The sequence below is a fragment of the Bos indicus x Bos taurus genome, chromosome 7 (genome assembly GCF_003369695.1).
Source record: "Bos indicus x Bos taurus breed Angus x Brahman F1 hybrid chromosome 7, Bos_hybrid_MaternalHap_v2.0, whole genome shotgun sequence".
NCBI classification, from domain to species: domain Eukaryota; kingdom Metazoa; phylum Chordata; class Mammalia; order Artiodactyla; family Bovidae; genus Bos; species Bos indicus x Bos taurus.
Window position 1 is genome coordinate 108267826 of NC_040082.1, and position 14728 is coordinate 108282553.

General features: G+C 51.7%; 1 protein-coding gene across 1 annotated transcript in view; it reads right to left on the bottom strand.

Annotated features, from left to right (window-relative positions):
* Positions 1-14728, bottom strand: part of ADAMTS2 (ADAM metallopeptidase with thrombospondin type 1 motif 2) — a 245140-nt gene that overhangs the window by 60622 nt on the left and 169790 nt on the right. Inside the window, exon 5 of the mRNA XM_027548434.1 lies at positions 13787-13870. Coding sequence (XP_027404235.1) covers positions 13787-13870 — 84 coding nt within the window. The remainder of the gene's footprint in view (positions 1-13786; positions 13871-14728) is intronic.

Below are 14728 nucleotides of genomic sequence, written 5' to 3' on the forward strand. Positions count from 1 at the left end.
CCGACTCTTTGCAACCCCATGGATTATATAGCCCCCCAGGATCCTCTGTCCAGGGAGTTTTCTAGGCAAGAATACTGGAGGGGGTTGCCACTCCCTTCTCCAGGGGGATCTTCCTGACCCAGCGATCAAACCTGGGTCTTCTGCATTGCAGGCGGATTCTTTGCCATCTGAGCCACCTGCGAAGCCCACAAAGAAGTTCTGTGGACCAAAGACAACACATCCCTCACGTCACCAGCGGAGAAGGAAATGGCAACCCACTCCAGTGTTCTTGCCGCGAGAATCCCAGGGATGGGGGAGCCTGGTGGGCTGCCGTCTATGGGGTCACACAGAGTTGGACATGACTGAAGCGACTTAGCAGCAGCAGCAGCATGTCACCAGGTAAGGAACCCTGGAATAAAGGCCCTTCTGGGCTGGACCCAACACTGGCATGCTGGTGAGTGCCTCCTGCCTCCCAGACACCAGGCCCTTGGATTCAGCCCAGGTTCCTAGGCCCTCTCAGCAGCCACCGTGATCTCACTGCTGTGGCAGGATAATTTACTGAAGTATTGATCTGCATTTTGTTCTTGCCTTGTCTTCCCTTCCTCCACTCCAAGAAGCAGCCCATCACTTCTGTTTTCCAGGCCCACGGGGGTCTGTGCCGCAGGACCCAGAGCAGAAGTTGTCTGGGACTCTCTCCCTGCTTTTGGGCTCCGAGGAGACTCCCCAGGGGGAGGGGCAGAAGGAAGGGCTAGTAGGGGTTCCACCAGGACGAGGTGGCCCTGAAGAGGCAGATCACAAAAAAAGCAGTGGCCATGTGCCGGGCCCTGGGAACCTGCAGCCCAGATGGGGCCTGGAGGAAGGTGACGTCAGCGTCTGACATCCACAGTCCGGAGCTGCTTGGACTTCCTGTTTCTTTGCCCACGTCCCACTTCTCCCAAGGTTCTGGCCATTCTCAAGGAATTAAGGGCTGGTATCGTCCTCCATGCTGGCCTGGAGAGCTCACGAGGGTGCAGTGTGCCTCGTGCTGTGTGGCAGGTGCCAGACCCGTATGCATTTTAGAAAGAGCTGAGTCAGTGAGGAGAGAGGACACAGTCAGGACCGTGAGGCGGCAGGAGACGGGCAAGCCAGCTGGAAGGGGAAGGAAGCATGGTTTCTGGCCATGGAGGTTGTGGAGGAGGCACGGGAGAGGCCCACACACGCGCATCCAAAGGGAGAGTCCGCAGTGCCCTGGGACACAGGCCAGAGACGGTCTTTTCGGGCCCAGGTTTCCTCCTTGGTAAAAGTTCAGCAATTTTCCCTTGGGGAGCTCTGCTGCTTCTCAGGTGCAGCTCCTGGGGGAATCGTTTAGAGCCAGCTGGGGATTCAAGTAAGGTCAGCGGATTCGAGGCTCAAAAGAATCAAAACACCAGGTGAAGGAGGCTTGCCCAGAGGCAACCCCCACCCCCAAACCACCACCCACGAGCTTCTGGGCAGAAGACTGCACCCCAGACTCAACTCTTCCTTGGCTTACTTCTCCCCCTTCCTGAGAGCTGCCAGCCTTCCCATCGGTTCTGCCTGCCTTGAAGGGCTCTTCACAGACAGAGCTGTCCAGGCAGAGGGCCCAGGAGGGACGTCTGGACACCCACAAGGGTCACTTGGGCTCTGGTGGGATCTCCCCACGCTGCTCTGCCACCTGAATCACACTCACAGCCCTCCATCCCCTGTCTTTGCCACGTATCACGCAGCACATGGACTGTAGTCCTATCCAAGCAAGGACAAGAGACATGTCTTTCTTTCTTTCAGAAGCGATGGCGATCCGTGCCGCCATAATAGTGTGTGTGAATGTCCGGGCTGATGCTCTGAAGAATATCAACAGCGCTGAAAAGAGAGGCAAACGCCAGGTGCCCATGCTCCAAAGTCATCGACGGGCTTCGAACTGTGATGATGAAGGGTGGTCACTTTGGCGAATTCGACATCACCGAGAATCACAGAGCTGGGAAAGCTGTGAGCTTCACAGGCAGGCTGAATAAGTGTGGAGCGCTCAGTCTCAGATTTGATGCACACCTCAAGGGCCTAGGAAAATGGCAGAATAACCTGCTCCCACCCCGTCAGCTTGGTTTCACTGTCCTGACAACCTCCGCGGGCATCAAAGACCACGAAGAAGCGAGACGAAAGCACACAGAAGGAAACAAATCTTTGGATTATTTTTCTAGGGATGTAATACATACAAATAAAATGCCTCAGAGGGGCGCCTGGAAGCCACGCCACCTCTGAAGGTGTTCTCTGTGTGGGGCCGTATCTCCCCTACGCAGGCAGGACAGGAAAGGAAGGGCGAGAGACGAGGTGGCCACCAGGTGGCGCTGCTGCCGCAGGAACAGCAGCGGGAGCCTCGTGCGCCTGAATCAAAGGGCTGCTTGCTGCTGCTCCTGAGACGCTGGCCACCGGCTCAATCGGAACCACGGAGGCCCCAGCCAGCATCTGGGGTCCCACATTAAACAAATCAATTAAGACTTCTGCAGAAAGTTCTGTCCCAATCTCTGCTCTCTCACATCTCCATTGTTTGCTCTAGAATGAGCTGAATTATTTATGCTCTTATCTCCTTTAGTCAAGGAGACAGGAGAAAAGCGGGACCAGCAGCGCGGAGGCTCCGCAGGTTCCAGGATGTATCAGGGAATCCCTCAGATCACCAATCCCACACACCAAGGTACCTGCGAGTGATGGTGCGGCTCCCCAGGCAGCTCGGGGCCCTGGGGGTGGAAGCCTGCTTCGTTGTCATCGGCCCTGTGCCCCTGGACATGTTCCCTACATCACTGTCCCGGGCGCCCCCTCCTCAACCGCAGCGTACAGCTGGGAGCTCAGGCGCTTCCGGCCACGGCGATCAGCATCTTCAATATTCTCATCCAGCGCGAGCCAACCGAAACCTTCTCAACTGCTCTGACCCCAGAGGGTCCTCCCCCACCCCACCTCGCAAATCCGCCCTCCCAAAGAAGCACAACACAGGACCGCATGCACAGAGTGGAGTCCAGATCTGCTGGGTTCAAGAAAGCAGAGCCCCCTTCTCAACCTCGACACTGCTAAAATTCTCTGCGGTGGGGGCCAGTCTGCGCACTGAATGATGTTGAGGAGCATCCTGACTTCTTCCTGCTAGACCCCATGAGCATCTCCAAGGTGGGGGGCTGCAAAATCGCCCTCTGAGGGGAGCCCTGCCATGGGAAACCCCGAAGGGAAGCAAACCCAAGGAGCCCTGTGGAAAAACAGCCCAACCCAGCCTCCCTGAGCAAAGCCGCTTGCTCCCTGTTGTGTGACTTCGGCAGTCCTCACCTGTCCTGTCGGCGGTGGGTGGTGAGGTAAGTGCCCCAGAGAGCTGCTGTGAGGGTAGGTGAGGTGAGTGAAGTCACACGAGGGGCTGCAGACAGGACCCGACCCAAAGAGGGCACTGCAGGCTGAAACTTGCAAGAACCCTCGCTCCTGCGGCCATTGCTAGTGTGCGCTCACCTTACAGGGGACCCTAAGGCTCAGTGATGGTAAATGACTCACAAGGACCAACAGGAGCCAGAATTAACACCAAGCTGGGGGTCTTCTCCAGGCTGCTCTTGGGTGCCAGGGACTACCTGGAGCTCAAACCTCACCACAGGCATCCACACTCCCAACACCAGTGAGGGCTAGAAGGCGTGATCCATATTTCTCTGCTCAGGACTCCCAGATCATCAAGGCACATTCCAGGCATCCTCCCGGAGGCTGGGAATCTATTCCCAGAGAAAGCCAAGCTGCCAGCTCAAGACTCTTCAAGTGAACCTTCCCAGCTCAAGCCTGTAGGGCACACATGTGCCTCCATTGCTTCCTGTTCTTCTCTGGACCCTGGAGACTCTGGCTCAGGAGGTGGGCCACAGTGGCCAGGGGCTGGGCACCAGGCCTGGCGCCAGGTGGTTGGGGGTTGGGACTCAGACTCTGAGGAAACCAGGGGGCTGTCCCTGGGATGTTCTGAATTCCCTACACAGCCCCCACACCGTCAGGGAAGCAGAGGTCCATATCGGGTCAGCAATGGCCTGGCATATGCAGGAAGAGGGCGGTGGCACCAGCCCCTTGAACGCTGAGCCCAGCCCCAGCACTTTCTTCTCTTGCCTTCCCCTGAGAGACTCACAGTCAGAATTTCTCCGACCCTTCACCTCTAATGCTGAAAAATTCCTAGGAGCCTTCCATACTTTGTCCTGACCTGGTCTTTCACAACAAGATACCTTATGTTCTTTGACTGTCCCCAAGTCTCTGATTTCCATTTGCTTTGATTTTCATCATCTTAGGAAATATTTAAAATGAGAACAGTTCAGTAGCTTTGGTTCCTTCTCAAAAAAATCAATTGAAAAGCCAGTTGCTATGCAACCCTCAAGCATTGCTGATGTTCTGCTCCCTGGCTGATGGCATATTGTATAAAATAAGATAATCTCTTTTCTTCTGCTGAGTTTTTTTTTTTTTTTTAAGAAATGGAGAAAAATGTTGTTTTAGGAAAAACTTGAGATAACTCAGAGGCTCCTCATAAGCTGGAAGACAAACAACATGTCCTTTGCACAAGTCTTCCTGATTTTATCCCCAGCGGGCCTCGGTGGGGCCTGGGACAGGTGCAAGGGGAGCAGAGGGCAGGGAAGCTGGGCTGCTTCCATCACAGCTTGGAATGAAGAGCAAATCTGAATACCCAGGCCACCTTCTGCCCCCAGTCTGGGTCTCGCTCTCACTGCTCCCAGACCCACCCCCTTGCCCTGACTCTGCAGACCTTGGAAGACACAGCTCAGGGCCCTCTCCTGGCAGGGGTCAGCCTGCAGTCCCCTTGGCCTTTCTGTGCTTCAAGCCTTGCAGGGACAGGGCCTCACTCACCGTCAGGAAGCACGTGGCTCCTTTAAGAGCAGCTCATCAGAATCCATTCTCCTTGGGAACCAAGCTCTATTTGTGACTCTCACCCAGAAGCCCTTCCTGGCTTTTCCCGCAACAAGCAGAGCTCACTCCCTCTACACGAGTGCCAGCCAGGCAGTCCCCTCCGGATCACCCCACCCAGGACGCCCGGTGTCCTGTCTCCTTCGTGGTGCTCACCACTCCAAAACGACCTTATTTACTGGTGAACTCACGGGGAGCTGGTGCCCCAGGCCTGGGGGCAGGCACATCCCAGGATCCATTTGCCCAAGAGATGGGTCCTCCCACTTCCGGAGGTCCCTGAGAGCCCTGGAAACAGGGCCTTACCCCCAGAACTCTGCCAGGTGGTGTCTGTGGCTGGTGGACACAAACTGTTATCAACCACAATGAGATAAGTACAGAAATGGGAAACTTTCACAGCAGTTTGATGGACTGACTTTATGTCTATGGAATTTAATAATAAAAAGTCGGGGCTGGTATTCATGAATAATCTTGGTTTTGTCACATTTCCCTTTTCCAGTTAAACGTACTTACAGAAATATTGGTCAGTGGTGCGACCTCCGGCTCTGAGGCGTTCTGTCTGTCTGGCCTGGCCTCCTTGGCCCTGGCACCTACTCTGCAGCGACTGTCACTGCCAGACTTCCTGTTTGATTGCTTCAAGTCCGTGGAGTGACCCCTCCTTTCCCAAGGGTGTCTCCCCTGAGCCACAGCCAAGCATCCCACACTGTCCCTGGGCTCCTGTGCGAGGTGCGCCCACTCCAGAGCCCCACCCCTCTGCATGCGATGTCTGTCCAGCACCGGCCTCCCTGGATGTGGTCAGCCAGCCATGTCCTCCTGACTCTCCTATCCCCCCCACCTGTGTTTCTGCAGCGTGTCCTCCCCGGGGAAAGTGAGATCCCCACCTTGGACCCCACTTGCCTCTTACAATCCCGCAACTTGCTGAGGAGGCCCGAGTCTGGCCCTGTACCTTTCTGGAACCCTGCAGGACACACAGGCTCTGAGGGGCGACAGCCTTCCCCATGGTTTCCTGAGAACAGGAAGGGTGTGGAGGTAGGGGCGGTGGGCAGGGCGTGGGGCAGGGCTTGGGGGAGGCTCTGCTGCAGGAGACGGCTGGGCCCCGCTCCGTCCCTGGGCCCAGGCGAGGGGCAGCAGTATCTTGTCCTTTCTGGCCAGGCTTGGGGGCTGGGGATGGATACGGGGACCGAACTCCACATCCTAGCATGTCCTCTATCCTGACACCTCTGAACTCCATGGCAGAGGTCTGAGTCTGGTCAGCTGTGTCCTGCTAGGCTACAGCGGGTGCAGTCTGCGCTCTGCCGAAAGCACGCATCGAGCTCCACTTTCTCCCTTCCTGCCACCTCACCACCACGGATTCCCAGCTTCCCAGCAGGAAGTCAGGGAAGTGAGCAGGGACCTTGGGCCCCCTGCGCCCTCTCACTTCTCACTGCATCGGTCCTGGTCTCGCTGGAGCTGTCCCACTGCCCAGGTGGGATGCGGCCACCTATCTTGTTGGCCAGGGGCTCTGGTTAGCCCCATGGCTCACCCTCCCCATACCATCCCCAGAAAGAGGAGCATCACAAGGGGCCCATGCCCACACCCCTTACCCTCACTCTACCTGTGGGGGACTCCGAGGGTATCAACATGGCCCAGGCAAAGCAGAACCCCTCCCAACAAGGTGGAACGTAAGGAGCTGTGGCCAGACTGGCCGTGGCCATGAGGGCAGGCCCTGCCACACTTCATAACCTGACCTCACCTGCAGGCGAGGCCATGCACTGGTGGCAGCCTGCATCCCCCTCTAGCCGAGGTGGCTTGCCCGAAGTTTCCACAGACACTCGGGTGACTGAGGTCCCAGGCCCAGGCCCAGGAAAGGCAAGATTGCCCACAGGGTGGAAGAACACAGAGGCCTCTCCACTACCTCCAAGCCATCACAGAGAAGAGGAGCCAAGTAAAGCGTGAAGTCCTTCCTGCATCCTCCTTCAAATCAGAAATAAAACACTGGACACGACACTTGTAGCATGCCACTAGAGACCCTTCCCCAGGTGCTAGCGCTCAGTTAAACAGAAATACTTGGACTCTCTCATTTTTAAATTATTGCTTTTAAAAAAAATAAGCAATTTTTCCATAGTTAAAAATGTGCTATAAGTGTATAAAAGAAACCAAGTATAAAAGAAACACCCTTATCATGATACATTAAGAAAATTCACCAAAGTAGAAGGAAGAAAATAAAAATCCATGACCTACTACCCAGAGATAAGTACTGTTCACATTTTATGTATTCCTTCAGTCCCTTCTGTGTATATATTTGTACACAAAATCGAGATCATAATACTGGAAGCTTATATCCTTCTTTCCCCAAAAGCAAACCAACTTGACTTTATGCTGTAACCATTTCCCAAAGCCCTTACACATGCTTTGAAAATGGGATTTATTGCCAGTCTAATAACCCACCATTGAAAAAGCAAGAGAGTTCCAGAAAAACATTTATTTCTGCTTTATTGACTATGCCAAAGCCTTTGACTGTGTGGATCACAATAAACTGTGGAAAATTCTGAAAGAGATGGGAATACCAGACCACCTGACCTGCCTCCTGAGCAATCTGTATGCAGGTCAGGAAGCAACAGTTAGAACTGGACATGGAACAACAGACTGGTTCCAAATAGGAAAAGGAGTACGTCAAGGCTGTATATTGTCACCCTGCTTATTTAACTTATATGCAGAGTACATCATGAGAAACGCTAGGCTGGAGGAAGCACAAGCTGGAATCAAGATTGCCAGGAGAAATATCAATCACCCCAGATACGCAGATGACACCACCCTTATGGCAGAAAGTGAAGAAGAATTCAAGAGCCTCTGAATGAAAGTGAAAGAGGAGAGTGAAAAAGTTGGCTTAAAGCTCAACATTCAGAAAACTAAGATCATGGCATCCGGTCCCATCACTTCATGGCAAATAGATGGGGGATTTTATTTTGGGGGGCTCCAAAATCACTGCAGATGGTGATTGCAGCCATGAAATTAAAAGACACTTACTCCTTGGAAGGAAAGTTATGACCAACCTAGACAGCATATTAGAAAGCAGAGACATTACTTTGCCAACAAAGGTCCATCTAGTCAAGGCTATGGTTTTTCTAGTAGTCATGTATGGATGTGAGAGTTGGACTGTAAAGAAAGCTGAGTGCTGAAGAATTGATGCTTTTGAACTGTGGTGTTGGAGGAGACTGTTGAGAGTCCCTTGGACTGCAAGACGATCCAACCAGTCCATTCTAAAGGAGATCAGTCCTGGGTGTTCTTTGGAAGGACTGATGTTGAAGCTGAAACTCCAGTACTTTGGCCACCTGATGCGAAGAGCTGACTCATTGGAAAAGACCCTGATGCTGGGAAAGATTGAAGGCGGGAGGAGAAGGGGACAACAGAAGATGAGATGGTTAGATGGCATCACCGACACGATGGACATGGGTTTGGGTGGGCTCCGGGAGTTGGTGATAGGCAGGGAGGCCTGGCATGCTGCAGTTCATGGGGTCGCAAAGAGTCGGACACGACTGAGCGACTGATCTGAACTGAACTGAGAATTTCCAAAACCTCAGTAACAAAATTATATGTCTCTTTCTTGTTGCCCATTTTACTGTAACTGTCTCATAAGGGCAGCATTTCCCAAAGTAAATTCTGTAGAACGTTGATTCCATGAGGAAAAGGGTTCTGTTGAGAAAGAATTTTGAGAAACCATGTGTATTAACCCACCTCTTGGAGATTCACCCTGCACATTTTCATAGTAAAGTCTCTGAGAAATTTTATTATCAGAAATACCTGTTTTACTTTGTCGTATAGGCCTTTCCCAGACTCATTTGACCATGGAACCCCTCTATTCTCCTATGCAAACATCTAAGAACATCCTAAGAATTAGCAATGCAGAACACTTTTAAGGACAATGTGCTTCTTTTTCTACCTTTAAATAAAATTTGGGTTGTGATGTTACCATCTGTTACCAATTCTCACCCTCTCAGCTCCCAAGGAGCTGATCAGGCTCCCTGCCCTGCTGGTGCCTTCAGCAGAGGCTCCTGGGCTTTGCCAGGTGCCCCAGACTCGGGGTGCTCCCCTGTGCCCTCCAGGCTTTAGCCCCGCGTGCCAGTGTCTCCCTGGTTGGCCCTCCTGGAATGGCACGAGGTGCCCCAGACCCAACACATCTCCTCTCAGCTCGCTGCCTTTCTCCCCAGTGTGCCCCGTCCCCTCCTGTGCTCTCCCCCTCAGGGGCCGCCTCATCACCTAGCAGGCTGCCCAAGGCACAAGCTCAGTGGCCTTTCACCTTCATCCACGTAGCACCCATCCCCTCCTGGTCTGGCCTCCTAAAATTCTCTCCCTTCTCTGTGGCTATGGTCCCAGGACAGCCCACGACTGTCCTCCCTTTGACGCTGCCCACTTTCTCCCAAGCCACCACTCCCACGGCCATTCTGCACACTGGAGCCCGGGGATCTTCTTAGAAATGCAAATCGGATCGTGTTACTCTCCTGCTAGAAACTGCCCTAGTGAGAAAACCAACCCCCTTGGCAGGAGGTACAGAGCCCTGAGGATCCGCTCCTTCCAGCTAGCTTCTTCAGCACCAACTTCTGCTGTTTTCCCATCTTACGCTGTCCCCTTCAGTCAGATTCAGCTGCCCCGTTCCTCCCACGGCCTGCTCTCTTCCTGCCTTTAACTTGAAACATCCCTGTGCTGGTTCATCCCCTTTTTCACTCCCTCCCTGTGGCTGAAAAGTCACTGCCTCCAGTCATCTGCCTTGACCTCTAAGGAAGGCTTGCCTGCCCCACCTTTCCCCTGCCAAGTCTCTGAGCCCTCGGTTATAACTGTTTCCCTGTCTGCATCTCCATTCCAGAGCAGCCCCTGAGGTCCAGGGGGTGACACCTGATGCACAAAAACCCTCAAAAAGTGCTTGTTAGATGATGAGCTTTGTCCTGAGGCAAATGGATGTGGCAAATTATATGAACAGACTTTCTGATATTAAACAATCATCACCTTCCTATAATAAACCCTATTTAATCATGAGGGGAATTTCTCTTTATGCATTGTTGAATGAAAGACTTAAAGCCTTAGGATTTTTTACATCTATTTTTAGAAGTGAAACAGGTCTGTACTTTGTCTTAGATATGCTACCTTTGGCAACTTTGCATGTAGGAATCAGATCGTCCTGAAAGAGAAATGGGGTGGATTTTAGAACATATATATATTCTGAAATTGTTTATATGATATTGCATTATCTTTGCTTAATAATTCCTTGCAAATGAATAAAATATACTGGCAAAAACAGGTTACCTGATTCTCTGTTTAGAGGTAATTTTAAGATAACTTTGAAAACAGTGAAGCACTTGAGTTCTCACATGATTATGGGGTTTCCCGTTTCCCCAAGAAATCCTGAATTTCCCAAGATCTTCTGGGTCCCTGACCCAGAGTTTCTCAAAATCTTACCTTCAGGTTTTCTACTGGTTTCTACCAGGTTTCTACCTGCGTGAGATACTTAAGGAAAGAAAAACAAGAAGAAACATCTTTGGGTGGGGACAATTTAGCACAAAGCCTGTCAGGAAGTAGTTAAAATAATCAAGGCTTTGTTCCATGGAGTAATTAACATCGGGAAGGAGACAGACAGTTCCTAGGCCAAATAAGAACCAAAACGTTGCCAGCACTGGTAAGCAGTTAACCACACAGAGCCCTCCAGTTTTTCCTTTTAGTGCCCTGACCACTCGGTAGCTCTTCTCCTCTTCCTACCCACTGCCCTCTGCAGAGGCAAAAAGTGGGGAGGGGGCTGGATATAACCATGCCCATCCCTCACGATACCAGCCTCGAAATTCCTCAGATGCCGAAGGATGCTAATGAGGGGTCTCAGGCCAGGAAAGGGGAACCCAGCCTGAGGAGGGGGCGGGAGGGGGAGGAACAGGGAGCAGGTTGATGACTGCTCTAATGGGGATGCACAAGTCCCGTTGGACATTCCAAAGCCCTTTGTCAGCAAACGGAGGCTGGAACTGTATCACTGGGCGTGGGTCACCCTAACCTTACCCCGCTGTATACTGCTCCTGCGTGCCGAGAATGTCCCACTCTGCCACAAACTGCCTGCTTACCTGCAGAGGAAGGTGTGCACGCCCCTCCTTCACAGACCACCACTGGGTATCAGGGTGGAAGGGTCGGGAAAAGGCCCAGGCAGCAACTGTCCCCAGAGCTTTCCCTTCAGCCAGGAAAAGCACCCCACTGTGGGTTGCATTGTACATATGCTTTCTGATCTTTTAGCTTATGCTTCCTCTCTTCTTTCTAGACTAAATACGCCAAAGATTTGCTTTTCCCAAGGCTCGCTTCTCGATGGATCCTATTGTTACTTTCTATTTGCTACTTTATTGATTTTTGCCTTTTCCTAAACTATTTCCTTTTTACTTTCCTTAGGTTTTGGGGTTTGGGTAGTTGTTAATATCTGTTCTAACTTACTGAGTTGAATACAGGGCTAACTTGTTTTCATTCGCTCAGTGTGATCTTGGGAGGCGCCTGCCTCTGAATACAGCTTTGGCCACACTCCACAGGTTTTGATCTGTAGTGCTCTCATTTTGATTGCAATTGAGGCTCCAACAGTATTCTTCCCAGGAGATTTTTTTTTTTCAGAGAGACTGGACTTACTCTTTTTATATATCCCTTTCCTCCATCTAGTTTTAGAGCACTGAGTATAGTCCAAACAATTTTTGCTGTGTGAAATTCACTAAAACTTTCTTTACGATCTAAAGTATATTTGTAATTGTTAAATGTTCTATGATTCCTCAAAAAGAAGGCGTATCTTTCCATAGGTATAGCAAGGGGAAAAGATGATATAACTAATTTAACTTTACCCATTATATTATTTGTGCTTCCCAGGCAGCTCAGTGGTAAAGAATTCGCCTGCAGTGTAGGAGACATTGGGTTCAGTTCCTGGTTTGGGAAGATCCCCTGGAGCAGGAAATAGCAACCCACTCCAGTATTCTTGCTAGGGAAAACTCCATGGACAGAGAAGCCTGGTGGGCTACAATCCATGGGGTTGCAGAGTCGGACACAACTAAGCATACTAAGCATGAGCATTGTATTATTTGAAACTCCTGTGCCTTTAAGAACGTAACCTGTTAAAGGTTTTGGAAAGGGTATGAAAGACTCCTGCAGTTAGGTTTTTGCAGATTTCCCCCTTGTTCTGACAGTCTGCTTTGGTACATTTTACGTTGTCCTTGGGACATTGAGGGACCATGACTACCATCCTCTGCAGTGGTCACTTGTATCACTATAGTGTAACACACTTCCCAAGGCAGGAAAAGTGGGCTCGAGGCCCAGCATTGCTGGGATTTGTCCAATCACAGAGTCCTTCGTCGTCATGTCTATACTGCAGACCTTGTATGTTACGTGCAGTTCAATTTCATTTTGTGAGACTAAGGCTCTGCCTCTGAGTAGAGGACTTAACCCTCCCCATAATTACTACGCCTGATGTGCCTCGGCTTCATCTTAATACGACTTGACTTTATTCATACTGAGTGAGGTCAGACCACGGATTCCAGAATTTGGCTGCCAGGGTGAGAAGCTGGACTCCTAAGGAGCCAGAGAAAGAAAGAAAGAAAATGAAGTCGTTCAGTTGTGTCTGACTCTTTGTGACCCCATGAACTGTAGCCTACAATGCTCCTCCGTCCATGGGATTTTCCAGGCAAGAGTACTGGAGTGGGTTGCCATATCCTTCTCCAGGGGATCTTCCCGACCCAGGGATTGAACCCAGGTCTCCCATATTGTAGGCAGACGCTTTACCATCTGAGCCACCAGGGAAGTCTAAGGAGCCAGACGCTACTGGCTACTCATGCCACTGAACTGCCTTAAACCTCAGTTTAAGTTTCACAGGTCCTTACTTGTGAAATGGGATCATCATAGCTCCACCTCCTCCTCTGTCCTTGGATTGAGTTAATTTCATGTAAAGTGCTCCCAAGCTGCTTAGCACAGGCCTGGCTCAGTCCACACCGGCCTGGCACCACGAGGCTCCTTCCTTCCTCACCAGCTCTCCTTTCAGCCCACCCTGTTATCTTTCCGTCTGAGGGCTTCCTAACCCCACTTGCATAGACCTGTGCATGCTGATAGGAAAAAGGCTTCAAGTCTGACAGCAAAGGGGTGTAAGAAGGGCAAGAGCGCTCAGTGAGAACAGCAGCTACGTGGCATGAGAAGAGGACGTAGGCTGAAGACACAGGCAGGAGTCAAACTGAGGGGCGTCTCCACCTTGCGTTTCTGCTGCTTTGACATCCAGGGCCTCGCTGACCTGGGAGGAACTGTCGCTCCCAGGCTTAACCAATTCCCAGAGTCAGTAAAGTGCTCACTCTGAAGCACATGCTCTTCAAATGCAGACCAACCGATGCAGAGTCCACACCCCCAGCCATCTCCTTCATCGGGCGCTCACGCTCCAGCCCATTATCCCCAGAGCACATCCCCAAGGACCAGGTACCAGGCACTCTGAGGCAGCCCTGGTTCCCCAGAGCCCACTGAGATGATTCACACCGGCCAGTCCTAAGCCTGCTTACCCGTGATTAACCTGGTCCTTCCCAAGGAATCCATAATGAAGGCACTCACCCAGTTTCCCTCTCCTTCCCCAGGCCTCCCGACCAACCCTGGAGCTTCCCTGTGCAGCCCTGCAGGGCCAGAAACTGTGGGTAAAACCCAGCTCTTCCATGGCAGTCACCTCCTGAGCTGATGGTCTCACCAAACCTGAACCTAAATTTTTAAAGAGAAAGTGAGGTTGAAAGGACAGCAGGGGCGGCTCACAAGTTCCTTGTTTCTTACAGGAAACACGGGGCAGCTGGGGAGAGGCGAGGTGGTTTTGGCCAACATAAAGGCTTTTCAAGGGGGCCTCTGCCCCACTGGAGGGCCCCATTCATCCCACAGAGGTGGGGGCCCTGGTGAGGTGCCCACTCACCTTCCCGTAGCTCAGCAGGATTATCCGCACCAGGACGACATTGATGTGGGCCCCCAAGGACTCATCGTGATAGATTTCGTTGACCTGAAAGACAACCAGGGACACGTCAGCAGAAACCACAGGCTCACAGACCAGCCCTGGCTTTGTAAATGGCATCGCCACCAGCTCAGCCCCGGGGCAGAACCCGGGCACACCACCCCACCCCTTCCTCCTTGCCACACTTCATACTCAGGCATTACCATCAGCTCTGAATCAACCCCTTCCTTTCCCTCTGCTCCTCCTGCCCGCTTACAGCCAACCACTGAGTGGACACTGCCCCTCTCTCCTCAGCAGTCCCTCCGACCACCCCAGGGAATCTCCACCTAGAGCCTACACTGGGATGTGAACACTGCCCACGCTAAATGCCGGAGCCGCTAACTGCAACACAGCCCTTTCTGCCAGGGTGAACACGGCTCAAACCGCAGTAGAAGGGGCAATCCTGGGACTGTCATTGGTAGAAATTACTCCATAGGCGCTGCCGGTGGTTGTGAAATATTATCTGTACTCATCCCAGCTTGGAAATGGGAGTCATTTTAGGTGACCCCCAGATCTAATTTTTAATGTGCTAATTAAGAACAGATATTGCTGTACCACAAAGGTGCTTTCTGTGTTCTGTTTTGGGAACTACAGCTGACTCAGGGGCTTCCTTTGTCTTTTATCATTTTTTACTTTCTTTTTCGGGCTTCCCAGGTGGCGCTAGTGGTAAAGAACCCATCTGCTGGGTTGGGAAGATGCCTTGGAGGAGGGCATGGCAACCCACTCCAGTATTCTTGCCTGGAGAAGCCCCAGGGACAGAGGAGCCTGGTGGGCTACAGTCCATAGGGTCGCAAAGAGTTGGACACAATCGAAGTGACTTAGCACATGCATGTATTTTATTTTTTACATTTACAAACATTATTTGAA